This window comes from Leucopleurus acutus (assembly GCF_964270905.1).
Source record: "Leucopleurus acutus genome assembly, chromosome: 15".
Lineage (NCBI taxonomy): Eukaryota > Metazoa > Chordata > Mammalia > Artiodactyla > Delphinidae > Leucopleurus > Leucopleurus acutus.
This window is the reverse complement of record NC_139157.1, coordinates 26,926,146-26,949,745: the sequence shown is the minus strand read 5'-3', so window position 1 is coordinate 26,949,745 and position 23,600 is coordinate 26,926,146. Positions and strand designations below refer to the sequence as shown.

At 41.0% G+C, this 23,600-nt stretch overlaps 1 protein-coding gene across 1 annotated transcript in view; it reads right to left on the bottom strand.

Annotated features, from left to right (window-relative positions):
- Positions 1-23,600, bottom strand: part of MAP3K5 (mitogen-activated protein kinase kinase kinase 5) — a gene marked incomplete at its 5' end in the record, with an annotated part of 214,286 nt that overhangs the window by 3,004 nt on the left and 187,682 nt on the right. The window contains 5 exons of the mRNA XM_082855833.1: positions 64-176; positions 1,176-1,288; positions 5,620-5,863; positions 16,049-16,154; positions 19,533-19,718. Coding sequence (XP_082711959.1) covers positions 64-176; positions 1,176-1,288; positions 5,620-5,863; positions 16,049-16,154; positions 19,533-19,718 — 762 coding nt within the window. The remainder of the gene's footprint in view (positions 1-63; positions 177-1,175; positions 1,289-5,619; positions 5,864-16,048; positions 16,155-19,532; positions 19,719-23,600) is intronic.

Genomic DNA, 23,600 nt, shown 5'->3' with positions numbered 1-23,600 from the left:
GTAGGCACTCAACATTATGAAACAAAGTGAAAGAATGCTTGTCCCACAGAATGTTTTCTTTACCCGACTTATAGTGTCTTCATCGGCTCCATTTTCTCTCAGCCATTCAGTAAGTTCGGAATCTTCAGTATTTGCGCCAGGAGAATTCAGGTGACACGCAGGCAAACCAGGAATATCTAGAACAGCATTGGGAGGAGGGAAGGACGTTCTTAGCTTCAGCTAACAGAGGTCATCTGAGACCCTCCTGGTCAACATTTATTGATACTTTAAAAGATTTTTCTCTATCAGAGTATAATTAATAGAAACCATTGAGATTGGTAGTCTACATGACAATATAAATAAAACTCTTTAACACTGCTTACTATACTAGTAAATGGAGAGTCAGTGACAATAATTAATGATACTCCCACCTTATAGTTTCATATCAATTTTATAGCTTCGTAGAATAAAATGGTACACCAAAATTGTACTGTGTGTTTTTCATGCAACAAAGATGAGCATGATTAGCAGAGCGCCATATAATTATAATAATCTCTTTTTCCACTATTTGCAATAATATGGAAGGACCATATATCTGAAGAAAAAAAATATGAACTTTATTTTCCTCTAAACAGGCTAAATAAGATTGTCTAAAGATTATCTTTCATACCCAATTTCTCACAGAATAGATTTCGTCAAAGTTCCATCTGACTTTTTTAAAAAATTGAGATAAAATTGACATATAACATTGTATTAGTTTAAGGTGTATCCAACTTATGACTTTTCATTACTGTATCTTGATTCTGTTTAAGCCTTATCAAGTTATAAGGGGGGTGGGAACACTAGAAAACACAGAATACAAATGCAAAATGACAAAAAATATTATTTTATTCTAGTAATTTCATTGTGAAATCTTAAAAAGAAATAAGGACCAAAAAATGGAGAGCCCTACTTACTTCAATAATACATAATCTCAGGAAACAGTGATTACGAATCATCTTATTTTTACTGCACTTATAAGAAATGATAGCTTGCTACAATTAAGAACTGGATTTTTTTTCAGGCAACTTCTGCTTGTAGTTGTGGTACAAGCGACAGATGCTGATTAAGCCATGACATAAAGCTACCTGTTGGCTTCCTAGCTTTTTGTGGCCGCCTGATTGAACAGTATTACTTTAAAATTTTCTGCTATTCACCTATTGGTTGGGACTTAAGCTTCAGGTGCTTAATTTCTTGGTCTTTTTCTTCAATAGCTTGATGAAGAAGTGCTTGTAATTCTTTCTCTTTCTGAACCAATTCTTCCAGTAATCTGCGGAAGGAAATTATATTGGTTGACAGGATAATAAAGCTAGGGCAGCCATAGAGTGATCTAGGCAAGGGCTCCTCAAGCTGTAATGAACACAGGCACCCCTGGGATTCTATTAAAATGCAGATTCTGATCCAGTAGCCTGGGGCTGGGGAGCGTTTGGGGAGGGACCTCTGAGCTTCTGCATTTCTAATGAGCTCCCAGCGGATACTCCTGTTGCTGGTCCACAGACCCCCAGGTTGAGCAGTGAAGCTCTAGAAGGCGTGTTTCCAGACAAGAATTTAAAACTTCCACCCCCAGTTGTCTGCCAAAATCTTCAGAGATGTTGTTCTGTTTCTTTTTATGACCATAAATGGCAAAAAAGTTTATATATGATATTAACAGACCTATATTTTACATGTATGGCCCCTCATCAAAAACAGTGTGTCAATATGGGTAATACAATAGGCAGTGCAAAGCAGAAAGGTAGTCACTTTTTTTAAACTATGAAAATTTGAGAAGTAACTATAGGTGGGGTCACCTATAGTACCTGGCATATAGTAAATCCTCAATAAATGTTAATGGTGGTTGCTTGGGTTGTTGTGGTTGTTACTGTTATTTCTCTCCTTCTAAGGGGAGCAGTGAAGTGGGTGAAAGGATAGCTGTGTTCCTGGTACATTCAGTTCCCAGTTGGCATCTGATGCATTCTCCAAAGAAACTAGGAGAAATATTATTACACATAGTTCTTACGCATGAAAGGTTCACTATACAACTGAGAGCCAAGTGGTAACCCACTCACCATTCTCAACAGTTTTCTGGGAAAACATTCCAGGTTGTGAAGAGAGATGTTCTGATTTTTTTAGAAAACCATCTTCAATTAACTTGGATTCAGAATTATAACAATTTAAGATACATAATTATTTATAAGGTCATCAAGGTACATTGTTGCATGCCCTATAGCTCTTAGCAAGCTGTATTTATTTTACTTTCTGAGTAGTGACAGATTAAACTCAGGGCCAGATTCCATTCCAAAAGTTTGTTTCTGCTTCAGCTGACATGGTCTGAAGACAGCCCAGCCCGACAGAAGGCAGCCCTGGGCCTTGTATCCTGGTTCAGCCACCCACTTCCTGTGTTAACCTTGACAAATGACTTAACGCCTCTGGGCTTCAGTTTTCTCATTTGTCAAAAGGAAAAGTAGAACTTCCTGAAAGGATTGCTGTGAGCACTAAATGAGACAGTATAGGTAAAGTGCCAAGCACAGTGCCTGGCCTTTAAGAAGGGCTGTTTTGTTCCCTGCTGCTGCCTCAGGCCCCGGAAAAGAGGCCATCCAGGGCTTAATAGGGTTTTTTTCCCAGACCCCCAGGCTCCACCCCTTTTCCACACAACAGAGACACGTGAGGCCATTAGGTACGAGAAAGGGTCACAGTAGAGTAGGTAGCAGAGCTGAGACAAAAGGAAAACACAATGAGAGGCAGACAGAAAGTGGTTCCAGGAAGACAGCGTGTTTAAAGACAATTGCACAACTGCAGAGTAAACAGTGCACAATTAGGTAGATTAAGCAGTAGGAACTGAAAGCAAGAGGGAAGCAGAGGATTAAGGGAGACTTTTATCTACTCTAATACGAATGATATTCAAAGAAATGGATAGCAAGCTCATTATGAATTTTTTTAAGTTGGCAACTTTTTGGTCTGGTATATATTTTTGTCTTTCTTGCTAATTTACGTGTATGGAATAGTGACAGCATATTCTTATTGTTTTTCTCAAAGAACACAAGTGAAATTTTCTAGAATTTAACCCATGTTTACCTAGACTGTATATTTCCTTTTTATCTTAAAAGCCAGAACGTAACATTGGAAGCAAAGCATTGACAGACCACCTCATTTGTCCCACATCCAGCTCTCAAAATTATTTATTTTAAAGGCATATCCATCCAGTCCATCAGTTTTATTTTTACTTTGTCTTCAGTTAGTAGGGAAATCCTTTGAAACCAAGGCAAATGACTGCCTCTCTGTTCCAGAGACATTTGCCAAGGATCAGCCATGAGATCAATTTTTTAACTCAGATGGGTGTGGGTGGGGAGCTGGGTTGACGGGTAATTCCAGAATTGCAGGAAAGGGAAATGAGTTCGATTTTAACTACCTCTGCAGTACTGTCCCGACTCCTTGTGTGAAGCAAATTATTGTCAGAACGTTTTCTGTAAGCATATACTTTAAGTAAGGCATACATTCTAAAGCTATTTTGTTATTTTCTGCCATTTAGTATTATCGATGATCCAATCATCAAGAGCTGGATAAACGTGATGTATCTTTATCAGTGATTATCCTAAATATAAGCTTAAGATTTCTAGCCCGAGGGTTTACAAGCTTTCCTAAAATCACACTAACATTTCCTCAATTTATTTTGCAATATACGTACATCTATATATGTATAGCAAGGAATATTCCACTGAAAGCTACAAGGACCAATATAGACATGACCAGCCCCTGATCAGCACTTGGACAGAAGCAGCTGCCCTTTCTTTAAATCCTAAGTGAAGTGAATGTTGTACCTGGTCTCACTTTTCTGGGGGTGATGGAGCTGTGGAAGATCCTACTAGAAAAAGAAAAAAGGAGGCCAACAACCATATAGATTTCACAGATACATGTGTAAATACACAGAGAAAAAACAAATGAGTGGGCCCTTGTAAGAACTGTTAACAACATACGAATGTAGTAAAGAAATGTGGTCAGTCTTGCGGGCAGACGTGGGAAGCAGGCCCTCAGCTAGCTTAAGACCCTCAGAAAAGAGATGTGAAGACCTGAAGAAAGCAGCCGGAGAAAGGCAGCCCTCAGGGACTACAGATGGATCGAGCATGGTGGACAGATGGCGGGGACGGGGTGTAAGTCAGGGTAACGCAAATGGACTGAGGAGAGAAGGAAAAGACTGCACTCAGGAGAGACACGTTCTAGTGACATAAGCCAGGATACGTAGACGGAAGGTTCAGGGGCCAGAGGAGCAAATGCACCAGCTCACTGGTAAATAAAGTAGCTCTACTGTCTGGACGGCATGGGCAGGGCAGGGTTGGGTGGCTGGACCCAAACAGTTATGAGTGCACTTTCCTCCTCCGAGGATCAGAGAAGGGTATGAAAAAACAACTCCAGGACTGAGCGACAGACAGTAAACTGAAGAGAAGTGACTGAAGTCGACGGCTACTATAATGGATGGAGCATCCTAATGGGACTATTACTTGAGAACAGCAGGAAGATTTCGATGAAGTCTTAGAAAAGGCTCCCGTTCTTTTCCACTAAGCAACAGAGATGCGAAGTAAAGAGCTGGGTTTCAGAGAACAAGACTGGGATAAGGAAGTCAGAAAGCCACTTTCCCTTTATTCAGAAAGATTTGTGTATGTAAATCATAGAAGATATGTATGGATTCACTTAATCATGCAACTAAAATTCATGTTTCTAAATATAGGATGAGGTTTGTACTACTCATACAAACTTGGTATTCAAGCTTATCAAAAACCTGAACTTATGACTAAAAATAAAATGGTTTTATCTCCCCGGTGAACAACTTGGATTTTCAACTAAGGTTGCTAAATATCTGAACCACATTTATTGATTCACTCCAAAAAAAATAGTTTTCCCTGTCAAAACCCAAAGTCATAAAGTCAGTTGCCCACATGTCAACTGTAACCAGCACAGGAAGCTATAAATCATAAAGATTCAGACCTTGAACTGTGCCAACATCTGTGAAGGACAGGAAATATTTACTGTTCATTTAATAACCTGATCATGTGGGTTCTGTGTTATCAAATTCTCAAAGAAAAATTAAACTCCAGATATGACACAGCATATTAAAAATAAAGCAGAATCACAAATGTGGTCAACAGATCATCCTTTCAAAGTTTTAAAATGAAAAGCTTTTGAACCATTAATTTTATCTCCTCCAGAACAGAGCTCTTCCTCTCCTGAAAGAACCTGATATTCCAAATCACAGGCTCTCAAGAACACAAACTCTCTGCCTGTCTCTCAGCTATCTGTTGGATGGTACACGCTGCTCTGAGTCTGCATCCCAGAGAGTCTATGAGGTTACAACTAAGTTACTCTGAAAATCTCAGTGCACTTGGAGATAAAGCAGTGATCAAAGAAGAGCTGCTGAAGGACTGAACTGGTAGAAGCAGAAAACGTATTTGACTAAAGAGACTAATAAATCTCTCATTTTAATGAATAAAGCATTAAATCAAGTTTATATGAATGGGATAAAGGAATAATATTTTGTATATTCTGCAGACCAATCTTTAAAGTAGACCCCAAACACATGCACTTATATAAAAGTAAGAAAAAAGAACCCACCCATGTCAGAATAGGACTTACCTATTTGTTTCTATTTTCATCCTTCCAAGCTGTACATTCAGCGATCGGTGAGCACTCTGGGAGTCGTGGGATACAGTAGAACTGAGTGTGCTCACCCCTGAGGTGGCCACAGCATCTTCAAGGACCACATGAGGTCTTCGGACAGTTTGATTTGAAGGCTGTTCTTCATGGTCATCTTCTGCATCCAAGTCTTCTTGATCGGCGGTATCACTCTCAGATGCAAGGCTAAAATGTGGCCTCAGTTCTGTTAAGCATATGATCAACAACACTGTTAATGAAATAAGAATGATTGCCTTAATTTCTTAAGACATGAATGTCATCTCCCCTGCTATCAGTAAGAGATGTATTCCCAACCGCTTTTCCAAAAGTGATGATGGATTTCTGCACATTACTTCAGATTTGTTTTTCCAGTGAATTTGCAAAATTCACAAGATGTATAAACTCAGAATGATCTAACTCAAACAGAAGAGAAACTTCCACACTGCGCATAAGCTACGTGGGAAATATGTTAAAATCAGAAAGCAATGATATAAAAACCTGTTAAGAATATAAAAATTTGTTTACACAATTAAAATTCATATTTTCAATTATATAATATCTGGCAACTATTAACTCACTTAGAAATGAGGAAATTGAGATATAGAGAGATTGTATAAACAAAAGTAAGAACACAGAATGCTTTTTGCTTGTAACATTCAAAATGTAAGGGGGGGGGTGTGTACTGAAAATGCCACACAATGCTTATATTCATTCTAGAAGACTATCTACTTTTGACTATTGGGTTAATTTTTGGTGTGTGTCCTACCCTAACCTGTTGACTAACCATTGAAATCTAAAGTGTAAAAGTTACAAGTCTCCAGCTTAAAAACACTGTATGACACGAGTTCATCTGCATGTCACTTCAGAACTGGGGTGATACCTTCCCATGGGAAAAACTATTAAATTGTGATTAGGGTCTCAAAATGGTCCCCCAAAAGGACTTACATTCATAATTTAAGTGAAATCAGGGTAGCAGAAATACTGGGTCTTGGTTCCATATGCTATGACACATGGAACTTTTTTTTTTTTTGAATGAAAGATTCTTTAAATTCTATAGTCTTTTACAACTTTCAAAAGTTTCACACACGATTTTATATAATCCCATAATAACCCTTATTTTCCCTCTACCCTCGCATTGCCCCTCCCCCTTCCCTCTCCCCACTGGTAACCACTTGTTTGTTCTCTGTATCAGTGAGTCTGCTTCTTTTTTGTTTTATTCACTAGTTTGTTGTCTTTTTTAGATTCCACATATAAGTGATAATAATATTTGTGGAAAGTTTGTATTTGTCTTTCTCTGTCTGACTTATTTCACTTAGTATAATGCCCTCCAAGTCCATCCATGTTGCTGCAAAGGGCAAATTTTCATTCTTTTGTATGGCTGAGTAGTATTATACACACACACACACACACACACACACACACACACACACACACACACATCTTCTTTAGCCATTCATCTGTTGACACCTTGGCAGTTGTAAATAACGCTGCTCTGAACATTGGGATACGTGTATCTTTTCAAATTACTGCTTTTGTTTCTTTTGGATATATCCCCAGGAGTGGAATTACTGGGTCATATGGTAGGTCTGTTTTTAGTTTTTTGAGAAACCTCCATACTGTTCTCCACAGTGGCTGCACCCATTTACATTCCCACCAACAGTGTAGGAGGGTTCCCTTTTCTCCACCTCCTCGCCAACATTTGTTATTTGTGTTCTTTTTTAAATTTTTTAAAATTTATTTATTTTTGGCTGTGTTGGGTCTTCGTTTCTGTGCGTGGGCTTTCTCTAGTTGCGGCGAGCGGGGGCCGCTCTTCATCGCGGTGCACGGACCTCTCACTGTCATGGCCTCTCTTGTTGCGGAGCACAAGCTCCAGACGCGCAGGCTCAGTAGTTGTGGCTCACGGGCCTAGTTGCTCCGTGGCATATGGGATCTTCCCAGACCAGGGCTCGAACCCGTGTCCCCCGCATTGGCAGGCAGATTCTCAACCACTGCGCCACCAGGGAAGTCCTTTTTTTTTTTTAATTGTTTTTTTTTTTTTGATATTTGTGTTCTTTTTAATGACAGCCATTCCGACAGGTCTGAGGTGATGTCTCATTGTGGGGCACCTGGAACTTTCATTAGATCACAGAACCCACCGAGAATCTGATGAAAGCCAATGGAGATTCTCCCCAGAAGAGAAGCACATTCATACAGCATTTGCCCTGGATTTCCTGAGGGCTCACTGACTCCCTGCAGCCTGTTCCGAGCGTCTGTGAACCACAGGTTAAGAGCCCCTGTGCTGGGGGAGGGCTCTTAAGTGGGAGGGATGCAAGACCCCTCCCACCACTCCAATATAGCCGTATGGCAACCAAAGGGCCTACCCATCGCCAAATCCTCCAGGTAACTTTTCTTTCTTTGCCTTACTGACCTGTGTATGGTATTCTCCTTTAAATCTTTGCTGCTGCTTCTCTTCGTCAGAGCCTTTTTGTCTACTACCTGCCCCTTAAAAGCTGGAACCTGAATTCCATTCTTCAGTTTTATGTTTCTACTTACTCTCCATGGATGAGCTCATTAAAATCTATGAGAGTAAGTACATGTGGTATGTGGATGACAATCTAGCCTGATTCTGTTACATCCAATACCTCTAAATATTCCTGTGCAGGAAGCACTTCAAATTCAACGATCTAAACAAGAACTCATCTTTTGCTCATAACAAAACCAGAGTGCCCTTTTTAGGGCCAGGTTTATGTAGCCCTGACTTCCTTTACCAATCTGTGTTTATTTTCAATTTTTTTTTATCATGGTGAAACAATGCATGACATAAAATGTACCATTTTAACCATTTCTAAGGGTACAGTTCAGTAGTGTTAAGTATGTTCACATTAGTTTTCAACTAATCTCCAGAACTTCATCATCTTGCAAAACTGAAACTCGATACTCATTCAACAATTCTGCATTCTCCCCTCCCTCCTGGCCTCGGCAACCACCATTCTACTTTCTGTGTCTATGACTTTGACTGCTATTGACACCTCGTGAAAGCGGAATCATGCAGCATTTGCCTTTTTGTTACTGGCTTATTTCGCTTAGCATACGTCTTTAAGGTTTATCCATGTTGTAACATGTGTCAGAATCTCCTTCCTTTTCAAGGCTGAATAATATTCCATTGTATGAATATACCACATTTTGTTTATCCATTCATCTATCATTGGACACTTGTGTTGCTTCTACCTCTTGGCTATTGTGAATAATGCTGCTATGGACTTGGGTGTGCAAATATCTCTTTGAGATCCTGCTTTCAATTCTTCTGAATATATACCCAGAAGAGGAATTGCTGGAACATATGGTAGTTCTATTTTTTTTTTTTTTTTTTTTTTTGCAGTACGCGGGCCTCTCACTGTTGCGGCCTCTCCCGTTGTGGAGCATAGGCTCCGGACGCGCAGGCTCAGCAGCCATGGCTCACGGGCCCAGCCGCTCCGCGGCATGTGGGATCTTCCTGGACCGGGGCACGAACCCGTGTCCCCTGCATCGGCAGGCGGACTCTCAACCACTGCACCACCAGGGAAGCTCATGGTAGTTGTATTTTTAATTTCTTGAGGAGCCACTATACTGTTTTCCATAGTGGCTGCAGCATTTTACAGCCTCACCAATAGTGCACAACGGTTCTAATTTCTCCACATCCTCACCCTTTATCTCTTAAGGTTAACCAAGCTCCACCTCTACACTGCTTTTTTTTTTTTTTGCATTATCTCCTTTCTCCTTCCAAAATTCTATTTCCTAGATCATCTATAGTAGGTGTGACTCAAAATCAGGTGTTTAAGTTTTGTAAGCCTGGCACCTGGTATAGGGGCTAAGACATATTAGTCTCTCAAAAAATGTTGGCAGAATGGAAGTTATCCTACTAGGATTATTTGCATTTATAAGGGAACAAAACAGTGAAAAAAATCTTACTTTAAAAATAATTTAAGAGAGTTCAATTCTATATTAAATTAGAGCAAGAGTAGGCCTTTTAAATTTTCTAAATTTTTTCTCATGGTTTCTAAACTGAAATTTTAAAAACAATTTATAAGTTTTATTGTCCTGCTGAATATAATCTCACTTTGGGGGAAGGAAAATTTCTGATATTTATTATTACATTTAAATGTTCCCTTACATTCCCCTAACTCTGTACACTTTAAATTATCATATATTATCATTTTACTTATGTGCAAGTGACTAAAAATTTTTCTCAGTAATTAGAAAAAGGTAGAAAATTGTAGGGACTTTTCTTGTGGTGCAGTGGTTAAGAATCCGCCTGCCAATGCAAGGGACACGGGTTCAATTCCTGGTCTGGGAAGATCCCACATGCCACAGGCAACTAAGCCTGTGTGCCACAACTACTGAGCCTGGGCTCTAGAGCCTGCAAGCCACAACTACTGAGCCCGTGTGCCACAAGTACTGAAGCCTGTGCGCCTAGAGCCCGTGCTCTGCACCAAGAGAAGCCACCGCAATGAGAAGCCCACACACCGCAATGAAGAGTAGTCCCTGCTCGCCACAACAAGAGAAAGCACGCGCACAGCAACGAAGACCCAATGCAGCCAAATAAATAAATTTATTTTTAAAAAAATTGTAAGTGAATGCAATACTTTGTTATTTTGGTCTTTCAATGGTGGGTCCCTGAGGACACATCATCGAATAGACATTGTAAAACATGCAAATGAGACAGAGCATCTGGTCTTCGTCCTCAAAGAGATAAGAACCTAAAGGAGAACTAGGGCAAATATACAGAAGAGTCATAAAAGCATGTACAAAGATAACATGTGTCAGCCAAGTGTCAGGAGAAAGGCAGGGACCCAGGGGACCCTGGAATGAGTGGATGGCATTTAAGCCCATGTGTGGGAAATTAGAGCGGGTGCATGTTTCCAAAACAGCAAGACAGGATCAAACAACGATATTATTCCCACCTCCCTACCCTCCCACTCCACCCCAACTGGTTAATTCCCCAGAGGAAAATAACTAGACCAAGCTTCTTCTTTTTTTTTTTTTTTTTTGCGTTACGCAGGCCTCTCCCGTTGTGGAGCACAGGCTCTGGACGCGCAGGCTCAGCGGCCATGGCTCACGGGCCCAGCCGTTCCGTGCCATGTGGGATCTTCTCGGACCGGGGCACGAACCCGTGTCCCCTGCATCGGCAGGCGGACTCTCAACCACTGCGCCACCAGGGAAGCCCTAGACCAAGCTTCTTTAACACAAGGTATTTCTGATGCCTATTAGGATCACAATACTTGTCAGAACGACGTATGATCCTTGCATCAAGCACTGCATATAGTTTACAATGCTGGTCATTTTACATTAATATCTACATGGGGCACATGACTGATTCAGCTTCACAACTGGTAGTAATACCAAGTGCTCTAGCAGTTTAAACAATTAGAGTTTCTATGAGAAGTGTGCCTACACTGTCGATTCTCTCTACCTTAGCACTGCCAACACGATCTCACGCTCAGCATTTCTCCATCTGGTCACCCACAGCCAGACTGTACTTGAGGAGTAACAACAGATACTTAACATTGCCAGTAATCCACAGGCTGATCCTTGATGACAAGTGGGAAAACAGCCCGAGAAAAAAAAACTCTTAAGGGGCTTGTACTGTACTCTCTGTTCTGTGAGCTCTTTTTCAGAAGAAAGAAGATTGAACACTTTATTTTTTCCTTTTCATTGTGAAATAGTTTTAGCATAACAGAAAAGTTGCAAACACAGTACAGAGAGTTCCTGTATATCCTTTAGCAGCTTGCCCTAAACTTAACATCTTACGCAACTTTGGCACTATTAACAAAACCAGGAAGTTAACTTGGATACAATAGTATTAACTAATCTATAGACATTATTTGAATTGCACTGGTTTTCCCAAGAATGTTCTTTTTCTGATCGGGGATCCCACAATGCATTAGTTGTCATGTTTCTTAGTCTCTGCCAATCTGTGACAGTACCCTAGCATTTTTTTCTTTTTAATAAATTTATTTATTTATTTTTGGCTGCATTGGGTCTTTGTTGCTGTGTGCAGGCTTTCTCTAGTTTCGGCGAGCGGGGCTACTCCTCATCGTGGTACATGGGCTTCTCAGTGCAGTGGCTTCTCCTGCTGCAGAGCACGGGCTCTAGGTGCACAGGCTTCAGTAGTTGTGGTACGTGGGCTCAGTAGTTGTGGCACGGGGGCTCCAGAGCCCAGGCTCAGTAGTTGTGGCGCATGGGCTTAGTTGCCCCACGGCATGTGGGATCTTCCCGGACCAGGGCTCGAACCCGTGTCCCCTGCATCGGCAGGCGGATTCTTAATCACTGGGCCACCAGGGAAGTCCTAACCCCAGTATTTCTTTATCCCCCATGACCTCCTTAGTTTTGAGGAGTACTGGTCAGTTTTTTTTTGTACTGTGTCTCATTTTTATTCACTTATGTCTTGTCATGATGAGGTTGTGGCTCTGCAGTTTTGACAAGAATACCACAAAGGTGATGTTGTGCCCTTCTCAGTGCATCATACCAAGAGGTACATAATGCTGATGTGTCTTATTACGAGTGATGCTTACCTTGATCTTTTGATAAAGGGGGTTGTCACTGTTTTCTCTTTGTAATTAGTAGATATCTTGTGGGGAGATTCCCCAAGACCATTCAAATATCCTGTTTCTCAGCACACTTTTATCTACTGATCTTGACAGCCATTGATTGTTCTTGCTTGCAATAATTATTACTGTGATGTTTGCCTAATGGTGATTTTCTATTTCCCTCATTCCTTCTACATTTATTAATTGGAATTCTACTAAAAAAAAAGAGCTGGTGGGCTTCCCGGGTGGCGCAGTGGTTGAGGGTCCGCCTGCTGATGCAGGGGACACGGGTGCGTGCCCCGGTCCGGGAAGATCCCACATGGCGCGGAGCGGCTGGGCCCGTGAGCCATGGCCGCTGAGCCTGCGCGTCCGGAGCCTGTGCTCCGCAACGGGAGAGGCCACGACAGTGAGAGGCCCGCGTACCGCAAAAAAAAAAAAAAAAAAAAAAAAAGAAAAGCTGGCCCTTCTCCTCCATATAGTTATTTATTTAATTACTTATATCAGTATGGACTCATGGATGTTTAATTTATTCTATGGGCTATAATCCAATACTATTATTCTTTTATTTTAATTTGTTCTGGCTTAGACTTTGGGGAACTCCTTCAAGCTGTCTCCAGTGTCCTTTGAATAAGCTTCCATCCCTTGGGGGTACTTCATTACTTTCTGCCATCACAGTATGTTCCAAGTTCATCTTGTATTTCCCCTGCCCTAGGCCTAGAAATCAACCATTTCTCCAAGGAGCTCTGATTCCTTTTATTTGAGATTCCTTTTATTAGAGAATGTTTAGAAACCAAGATCTGGGTTCTGTCAACAAACACATCTAGGAAAATGTATGTATTGATGATGGTATACTTTTGAATTTGTTGATTTCTTTAGCATGTCTTTTAAAATTTGGTAGGTAAATTGTAGTATTTTGTCATCTAAAAGGAATTTTTATCAGGGGACTATAAAGAGAGACATTTTTAGTGTTTCTTTGAATCTTAATTGTATAACAAAATCTTTAGGGACACTTGGAAATTTGATGGAATTGTCAAATGCTTGAAATCAATTCCTCTTCTTCATATATTTCAGCATTTATATGTTGGTGTACAGTGTACATTGTCTTCCCCTACCCCGAGAGGAATATAAAAAAATACTTTCTTAATGTAATTCTCTAAAATTTCCACTTTTTATTTTATTTTTAAAATTATTACTATTATTTTGGCTGCACCACACGGCTTGCAGGATCTTAGTTCCCCAACCAGGGATTGAACCCGTGCCCACTGCAGTGGAAGTGTGGAGTCCTAACCACTGGACTGCCAGGCAATTCCTTTTTTTTCTTTGGCCCACTTTTTAAAATGCTTCCAAACAGTCATTTCAGTTGTCATCAGAGACCCCTAGTGGCCTCAAAGAAGCCAATTCACAGTGGAAGGACAAATAACTTTCCTTAGCAAACCCTTTGCATAAAGAACGTGCCTTGCTCTGCACATGGCTGGGTTGAAGCAGTGCCCATCACGGGGACACCCATGCGAGGAGACATGCCTCGCTGCACTGTGCCTGTCACTCTCTCTAAACTTAACAGTGTTTCACCTACAGTGTGATAATCAGTGTGCTTTATAAACTTTATATTTTGGAAGAATTTTAGATTTACAGAAACACTGCAAAGATAATACAGAGAACTCCCGTATACCTTCCACCCAGTTCCCCCAGTACATCTTATGTAACTATGGTACCTCTGTCAAAACTAAGAAATTAACATCAGTACAGTACCAATTGTATTAACTAAACTACTGACTACTTTCAGATTATGCCAGTTTTTCACTGATGTTCTTTTTCCTATTCCAGGATACAATTCATTGCATTTAGGTAATCCATTTTAAAAGGATTTTTTTTAACAAAAATTAGATTAACAGTTTATTTATATGCTAGTTAAATTATTTCAAAGTATAATCCCTCGCTCCTCTCCTCATTTGAGCATTCTTAATTTAGGCTACTAGTGGATATAACTCATGGCCTATACCTATCGCTTTTACTGATACACACCTAATCTCTCTCACCTCTTGTATCTTTTGGGTTTACAACCCCTCTTTGGTACATTTCCCACATCCAAGCTTGTTCCAGTGATCAACCATCTAAACATAAGTATGTACTGACTTCCTTAGAGCATTACAGTAGGTTTCCATCAGCTTTAGATTCCTCAGGTTCACATCCAACCGCTAGTCATGCATCTCAAAGGCTCTCTAGGATTTTTTTCAAAGTTCTGCAAATATTTTCACACTGATTTGTTATAACCGGGTGAAACTCATTTACTTATTGTTTCAACCAATATTTATCAGGAGTCTATTATTTTCCAGGCACCATGATGGACAGTGTGCTTAGCACAGAATAAAATAAAACAGACCCTCTGATGAGGGAAACAGCTATTAGACAAGAAAATAAAAGCAGTTTCTGATTGGTGCAAGTGTCGCCAATGGGGAAAAACCATTTCCAGGGAGAGAGAGTGATGGCGGAGCCTACTGTAGACTTCGGGGTTGGTCAGGACTCTGCAGAGGCATGCTGTAAGGTACAAGAATGCAAAGGTAGGTGGCAGGAGGGACGAGGGGTGCAGGTGCGCTCTTTAGAGGAAGAGCATGTTCAGGGACGTTAAAACTTCTTCCATTCCTTCCTTTCATAAGAAAGAAAGAAGTTAATTCCTCACTCTCAAACCAAACAAGGTATTCTGAGAGAAGAGAGGGAATTCCACAACTCAGAAGGGTTGATGATAACTTAAAAGTTTGTGGTACCATTTATAAATAACATAAAATTTAAAATGTTTCATACTTATATTTTTAGATTTCTATTTTAGAACACTTTATAATACATGTAAAATTAGTACAATAGAACATGTTTCTAATTCGTATATCTAAATCAATCTATTTCTCTATCCATATCCACACACACACACACACGTACGGTGGAAGAGCTCTGCTTAAAATTTCTATTAATGGGTACACTATCAAAACACGTTGGGGGCTTCCCTGGTGGCGCAGTGGTTGAGAGTCCGCCTGCCGATGCAGGGGACACGGGTTCGTGCCCCGGTCCGGGAAGATCCCACATGCTGCGGAGCGGCTGGGCCCGTGAGCCATGGCCGCTGAGCCTGCGCGTCCGGAGCCTGTGCTCCGCAACGGGAGAGGCCACAACAGTGAGAGGCCCGCGTACCGCAAAAAAAAAAAAAAAACACTTTGGAAGATTGTCTTAGAATATGAATACATCTCTCCCTTACTCCATAAAACCTGGTTTCATGAACACTACCCCTTTTGTAGCTGACTGCAAACACAGCTGGGACCTGTCTAGCCCAGTGATTTCTAAACCTGGCTGTGTATCAAAATGACCTGGAAGCTGGATGAAAATCAGGTTCCTGGGCTGTATCCCCAGCAGATTCTCACCCAGTCCGGGACGAAGCTCTGAAAGCTGTAATTTAAAAAGCTCCTTACATCACACAGTTCATTACATCACTCAATGCACTGGCAGGTGTGGGAACCACTGGTAAAGGATGACATGGGAATATGTTTTGTGGGCACAGATATCTGTATATTGAAATGCATATGTATTTGGGTCACCTGTATAGTTTTCTCTTTGTCTTCATATCCAACTATGCTCTTTAAAGACGAGGAAGCAAGTCTTCCTCATTCATAGTAAACGTTTTGCTGGATGTACCATTGCTCAGACTATATGCACTAGATAAATATTATTTGGTGGCGTTGAAAGATTAAAAAAAAAAGGTTAACCTGGTCTTAAAAACACTGAGGAGACACCATAAATGATAATGAACAGTAATTGAAAATATCAAACACTAAATATTTACCAAGTAATTAAGTATTTCTGACCTGGAACCAGGATGGTAATGGCTGTCTGCACCGCCTTTCGGATGATACTGTCTAAGGCAAACATCCAGTGTGGCTTGATATTATGATTCCGAAGAACTTTACTGACCTGGAGGAAGAGAGTGACATTTGGTCTACTTTAATATTTAATTGCAAATAACCTAGCTGATGCACACATCTGGACGACATTCCATCAACAAAAATAACTAAAAGGTTTCTTGACCTTGAATGGTGGATAATTTCTTTATGTCAGCGGAAAACAAATGCAAAATTGCCACTTCAAAATGAAGTTTGGTGACCCTCATGTAAGCAAGTGAGATACACCACTTAAGTGAAAGGCAATCTGGTTAAATGGGAATGTTGCCTCTTTGGGACTCAGAACCTGTAGCTTCCGCCTTTCATGATGTCAGCAGATTGGATGGTGGAAGCGGTAAAGGAGGAAAAAAAGAGTCCAAGGGGATTTAAATAAAAGTAATTGCTATTCTTAAACGTTTTAACTACTGTTTAACACAACCAAGTGCTGCAGCATACTCTGGTGACTTGGAAACAACAGTAAAGGGGGAATATGAGCACATACATGCTACCTACAGATGTGCCACAGTGCACGCCTTGTTTCCCTTCCCACGCTTCCTTATATCTTATTTTTTTAACATTTTTATTGGAGTATAATTGCTTTACAATGGTGTGTTGCTTATACCTTTTTAAACGGGGGAATAATCTGCCAAACTCTTCCAGAAAAGCTGTTCACATTAAAAACCTTTGTTGTCAGGCTATATTTTTTTAGTGACTAGTAATATTTCACATATTTAAGTAGACACTGAAGTAGATTATATGCATTACCTTTCTTTTTCTCTTCAAAAATTATGGTAAAATACACATAACATAAAATTTACCATCTTAACCATTGTTAAATGTACAGTTCAATGGCTTAAGTACATTCACATTGTTGTGCAAGCATCATCACCTTCCATCTCCAGAGCTCTTTTCACCTTGCAAAACTGAAACTCTACACCCATTAAACAACAATTTCCACTTGCCCTCTCCACCCAGCCCCTGACAACCACCATTCCACTTCCTGTCTATGAATCTGACTATTGAAGGTATCTCACATAAGTGCAATCATACAGTATTTTTGTGTCTGGCTCATTTCACTTAGTGTAATATGTCAGAACTTCCTTCCTTTATAAGGATGAATAATATTCCATTGTATGTATAAGCCGTGCACATTACCTTTTAATTTTTATTTATTTATTTTTAAAAATATTTATTTATTTGGCTGCACTGGGATCTTTAGTTGCAACATGTGGGATCTTTAGTTGCGGCATGTGGGTTCTTAGTTGTGGCATGCATGTGGGATCTAGTTCCCTGACCAGGGATCAAACCCGGCCCCCTGCATTGGGAGTACGGAGTCTTAACTGCTGGACCACCAGGGAAGTCCCCACATTACCTTTTTAAAAATAACTTTTATCATAAGGCTAAGAGAGGCTTATCTAAAATTTGAGTTAACTCCACTAATTTCTGGTTGACACGGGCATCTAAGAAAAGAGGCTATTTTCCCAACAGGGCTCTGACTCGAGATCTAAGAAGACGCTGGGGAGAAGGGGACCTAGCTGTAATCTCACGCCAAAAGCTGGCGCTCCAGTTGCTTATTCCTGCCCTTGGTCCATCTTCATCAAAATCCCCCAGTTTAGACGGCAGTCTGTCTGAGGAATTCCTCAGAATAGTTGCTCCTAAGGAAGCGAACCATTGCAAGGTTCCCACCTGTTCTAGGAAGTCCTTTCAGGCTGATTTTGTCCTGGTACTTTCATAAAGGACTTGCCTGTTTATTTGACAAATGCGGGTATAACATTTAGTAACTAAGAATATTTCTCTCGAGGGTCACAAATAGTAAATGGAAGAGGGGTCCTTTATCACCACGACCAGCTTCTCATAGCCCTTCATTAAACAGTACATTATATCCGGCCCATTCTTTGGGTTCATTCCCATCCTGGACAGTGAGTGAGCAAGAACGGGGCGTGTGTGTGTGCGTGTGTGTGTGTGTGTGTGTGTGAGAGAGAGAGAGAGAGAGAGAGAGAGAGAGAGGGAGACCTGGCCTGTGGCCCAGGATTACAACTTACCCACTCTCAATCTGAATTCTACTCGCCTATTTGCCTTCCAGTCTCTAGGCTGGGAGCCAAATGTGTAGGCAAGTACAAAGTCACTAAATTATTTCATTTGGTTTGCAGATGGCTGGGGCTCGCTAGTTACAGAGTGAGTGTGCCTTTAGCATTTAATATTAGTGATAGGCTTTGCTCTCATTTTCCATGACCCCAATCGAGTCAGGAGCGTTGCCCTGCCCACAGGACAGCACAAGACTGAGCGGCTAACACAGAGCTCCTGAGAGCACAAGGAGCCACTGAAGGATTACAATTTGGTTTTAAATCAGGGATCATTTGATGCACCAAATGCAATTGTCAAGACATCGCCTATGTAGGAGCCATAAACACATTAGGAGTGAGTCAGTTTGGGGAATTTAAATAAAATCATGCAAAGTGCTTCCCTATTCACACGACAGGCACTGTCAAGAACTCTCTCTCTCTCTTTTTTTTTGAATTTTATTTTATTTTTTTATACAGCAGGTTCTTATGAGTTATCTGTTTTATACATATTAGTGTATACCGTCAATCCCAATCTCCCCATTCATCCCACCACCATCCGCCCCCCTGCCGCTTAAGAACTCTCTTATTTCAGTCTCCCACACCTCGTAAGGGCCTTCCGGGAAGGACCTCAGGCTTTTTTTGGTACACAGTTCCACAAACAAGTCTCATTCAAGAATATCGCATATGGTTTGAATCAGGCTTCTGGAAAACTGGCTTCAAGTTTGTGTTGCATAGCAACTCAATATGAGAGAGAGGAATCCTCAGCGATCTCTCACCAGATCCTGTGAATTAATTTTCATCCAGTGATGCCTTGTGCTCTGAAGTATATTGCTGGCTAGGAAATAGTGAATATTTATTAAACAAGTATGTTTAAAATGTTCTGTATGGAAACCACAGCAGGGCGGAAAAAAATTACCGATCATTCCTGTCTGTACGGTTACATTTTTCTCAATGACCACTAGATGGCATGTCTCATATAGAATTAGAAAGTGCAGGACTAAAGTGTGCTCTGTTGCTAAAATCATCAAAATAAATAGTGACTGACTACATGATTTGATAAGAACAAAGTGCAGCCATGGGAGATGTTTGTGAGTTTTGTTATTTTCCATGGTGTTCAATGTTATGTGTATCTAACCTGGGGAGATACAAGATTACACACCAAACAACAAATCTGGTGCTTTGAGGCACATGGACAGGCAACCATCTCATACTTATTTATGATCCAAAGAGAACAGAATTGATCAAAATTATTAAAGAAAGAAAAGATAAAAACTTATGTTCTTACCCTATTTTTCTGACTAATTTTGGCTGGAGTCTGCGGGAAAACATGGGCAAAATATCATACTTACAGCATCTTGAAAACCGAAGAGCACCACCTGAACTTGACTAATGCCGTGGCTGTCAAAGTCCAGCTCCAGCTTCAGCTTGGACAGGGTGGTGGCTATGATCTTCCGGTCAGTGGACCTCACAAATTCTCCGAGGCTCGCGACGAGGGTTGTGATGTGCTCCCATTTTAGTTTGGGTTCTTCGGCCCCCTGTGAATAATAACCAATAATCTGTCGATCAGATGTATCTGTGCTGGATGTATCAGCCAGGGGTCTGCCATCCCACAGCCGCTGCCAGAAGAACTGGGCTTAGAAATGCCCCCCTGCTAAGGGGAAAGACCATATCTGAACTATATGGCTCCTTCCCTGGCAAAAAAAAGAGAAATTATCAGACTTTGGGAGGAAAGGCACCTGCCCCATACATTGTCTAACAGTCATGTTATAGTCAGATAGACAAAGCTCTGCCCAAACAGGGACAGGCTGGGGCCATAAGATTCCACTCTCAGAAATTTTAACTGGGAGCTAAAGAGAGATTCAGCCATAGGCTCTCAGGCTCAAAGTCTGCCCAGAGAGATAAGACATAAAATAGGCGCAATGGGACTTCCCTGGCGGTCCAGTGGTTAGGACTTTGCCTTCCGATGCAGTGGGTGCAGGTTCAATCCCTGGTCGGGGAGCTAAGATCCCACATGCCTCACGGCCAAAAAAACAAAACATAAAATAGAAGCGATATTGTAACAAATTCAATAAAGACTTTAAAAATGGTCCACATCAAGAAAACTTTACAAAAATATAATAAAATAGGGGCAAGAGTACATCCAGTTATAAGGAAGGAAGGAAGCAGAAACAACTGAGTAGAGAATGATGATCAGTAGGGAGAGAAGTGGACGGACACAGCAATGGCACACCAAGTGGGCCAACAGCACCCGAGCCAGAGGAGAGATGTACAGACTCCTGGGACTTGAAGGCCCTTGGAATCACACTCTAGTTTCAGCCTGTGTGAGACGCAGCTAGGCGCCGTGGTTGGAATTAACCTGAAAAGGCCACTTCCCTCATTGCTACGTGTGTCTGCCTACATGTCTGCAGTCCTTCAACTGCCCTTAAAGCGCGTCAATTCCCTGCAGTCAAAAGGGGCTCGCTTCAGACTCCACCCGGGAAAACTTTCCCTACCCACTGATTAGGCAATTAGTTATAAGAACGGACCAAATGGATGACTTCACATATTAAAAATTAAATACAATATTTAAACAAATTCCCTCCTTCAAGTTGAACTCTTTTTTTTACTTTGAGCAAGGAACGTTGCTTCCTTAAAGGAAACACAGTAGGATGTTATTTATCCTCATTTAACTTTAAGAAACAACTGGATTTTTATTATGCTCATTTCTATCTCATATTGCACATTTTGTTATTGCATCATTAAAATTAAATTCCTCAGCTGGGCTGTGAAAATTATAATTTCTAGGAGTCTCTTAAAATAAAAGAGAAATGTCCCATCAAGTTCTTTCTCTCAATATATTTTCATTTGGGAGCTCCCTCTCATGTTTATGTTTTGACGAGAAAAGATTATATTAAAAAGTTTGAAAACTGTCATTAAGGGAATATTTTAAAATCAGGCTGGGAACAATTATAAACTTTGTTTCTTTTCTTACCACGAACTAAATTACAACCAAAGTAAAGATTCATAGGCAATATCACAGTAACATGAAAATATGTTCACAAAGAGAAATGTGAGTTATTCAGAAATTGGAAGCTTATCTTAGTGAAAAATCAGTTACGTGTTTGCCAGCAGTTTAAATAGCAATCATTTTTTGGACATTAGCTTTGTTTTCACAACAGAAAAACATGCTGCTTCTGGTTTTTGGTGCCACTGCCCTACAAAGGAATGCTGTCTACCCTGGGAAATGTTCTTCTGTCTGGGATATTTCATCACGTACCTAATGGTTATTTCTGTTCTCATTCCTGCCTCCCCGTGTGCACTCATTAACGTGCCTTCATGAACAAGCATCTTAGGTACCAGGTGAGACTGATTCAGTATCAGAAAGTAGCATCTGACAGCGAGCCTTTCCTGAGCACCCAGAGGACCATCACAGATTCTCCTGCAAAGGGCCTCTCTCTTCTTTATCCCTTAAACTTCCTTAAAAATGGTGAGTGGATTTCAGAAGGATGTTACAGATTGAAAGGGCTTTCATGGGCCGCTTTGAGGACCTGACCAACATCTACCTTTCAGTCTTGTTCTAAAGGGTAGGCTTAAATGTAAAAATGTATCTATTAATAGAAATATTTAATACAATGAAAAGACTTATCTCCATCTGGTAGTAGAAGAAAATTAAAGATACTAGATAACTGTTATTAGCCTGCTTGATAATGATAATAATAACAATAATAGTTAACATTTGTGGAATACGTTCTATCATTATCTCAATGATTCATGATCTTAGTTACTCCTTATAGCAACCCTATGAGGTGAATACCATTGTTTCTTCTATTTTATGGATAAGGAAATTCAGCCTCAGAGAGGTTAAATAACTTGCTCAAATCACACAGCCTTTATGTGGGGGAACCAGGCCTCAAAGTCAAGTTGAGGCTGAACCCAAGCTCCTAATCATTACCTTCTATTGCCCCAATCAGCTGGATGAACCAGCAGTAACCTTGGGGCAGAAGCTGCTCTATCACAAGATCACCATGGGATGCCACAGGAAAGGGTTCATAGAGTCCCCAGCAGAACAGTCAGAAGCACCCTGTCTATCCCTTGACAATTCTGGATTTACTAAGTGATTCTGACCTCAGAATCACTTCTGGTCCCCACTGGTCACTTCAGGTTGGTGCACTGAGGCATGCCCTCTGACAGTCGCTTTTAAGTTTTTCTTTCCTTTCTCCTTTTTTTTTTTTTTTTTTTGCAGTACACGGGCCTCTCACTGTTGTGGCCTCTCCCGTTGCAGAGCACAGGCTCCAGACACGCAGGCTCAGTGGCCATGGCTCACGGGCCCAGCCGCTCCGCGGCATGTGGGATCTTCCCAGACCGGGGCATGAACCCGTGTCCCCTGCATTGGCAGGCGGACTCTCAACCACTGTGCCACCAGGGAAGCTCCCCTTTCTCCTTTTATAGAGAACATTCAAGCCTGCTTAAAAAACTAGGGAGTCACAAACACTTGAATAGGATTAACCAACTCCAAATTTAAGAATTTCAGCATGGTCATGAAACCTGCCAGGTTCTTTGCTGAGGGCTGGGACAACGACACTAACCAAGGCAGTCCCTGCCCTGATGGACCTACAGTCCAGCAGGGAGACAAAGAAAACCCCCAAAGAAGCAGATACTTTCTGTATTAGAAAAGCACACTCACTGGGGATGATTACGAGATTTAAGCAATCCCTGCGTTCTGTGTTTCTGACCTAAAACAGAAGCCTTCATTCCACAGTGGCTGCTGGTGATTCCCTCCCCCAACCCAAGCCCTGTCCCCTCCCCTGGTTTATGTTTCTCCCAGCACTTGTCACCCTCTGGTGTAGCAGTGGGGAGAGCAGTGTGGTACTTGACGGCACAGACCCTGGAGCCAGGCTGCCTATGTTCAAATCCCGACTCCATCACTTGGGGCTGCATGGCCTCGGTGAGTTACTCAACAACTCTGTGCCTCTGTGTCCTCATCTGCAAAATGAGGATACTAATAAAACTAGTGCTGTAGGACTATTGTCAAGAGGATTAAGTGAGCAGAGACACAGGAAATACTAAGAACAATATCTGGCCCATAGAAAGTGTTTGCTAGTATTACTATATATTTACCATATATAGAAACATATATGTAACACACATAGTATGTAGCAACATATAACTATATATTTAACTATATTTGTTACTATATATTCAAGTACATGTTTACTGTGTTTTTATTGTTTTTCTTCCTCCACTAGAATGTCAGCTTCAATGGGATGCAGATGTTTTTTCTATTTTGCTCACTATAGTGTCCCCAGCACATAGAACAGTGCCTGGCATCTAGTAGATGCTCAATAAGTATTTGTTGAATGAATGACCTCCAATTACTGCCCAGTTGTTCCTTCCATCTAAACTTGATTCCCCTTCTTATCTTACACCATCCGATTCTC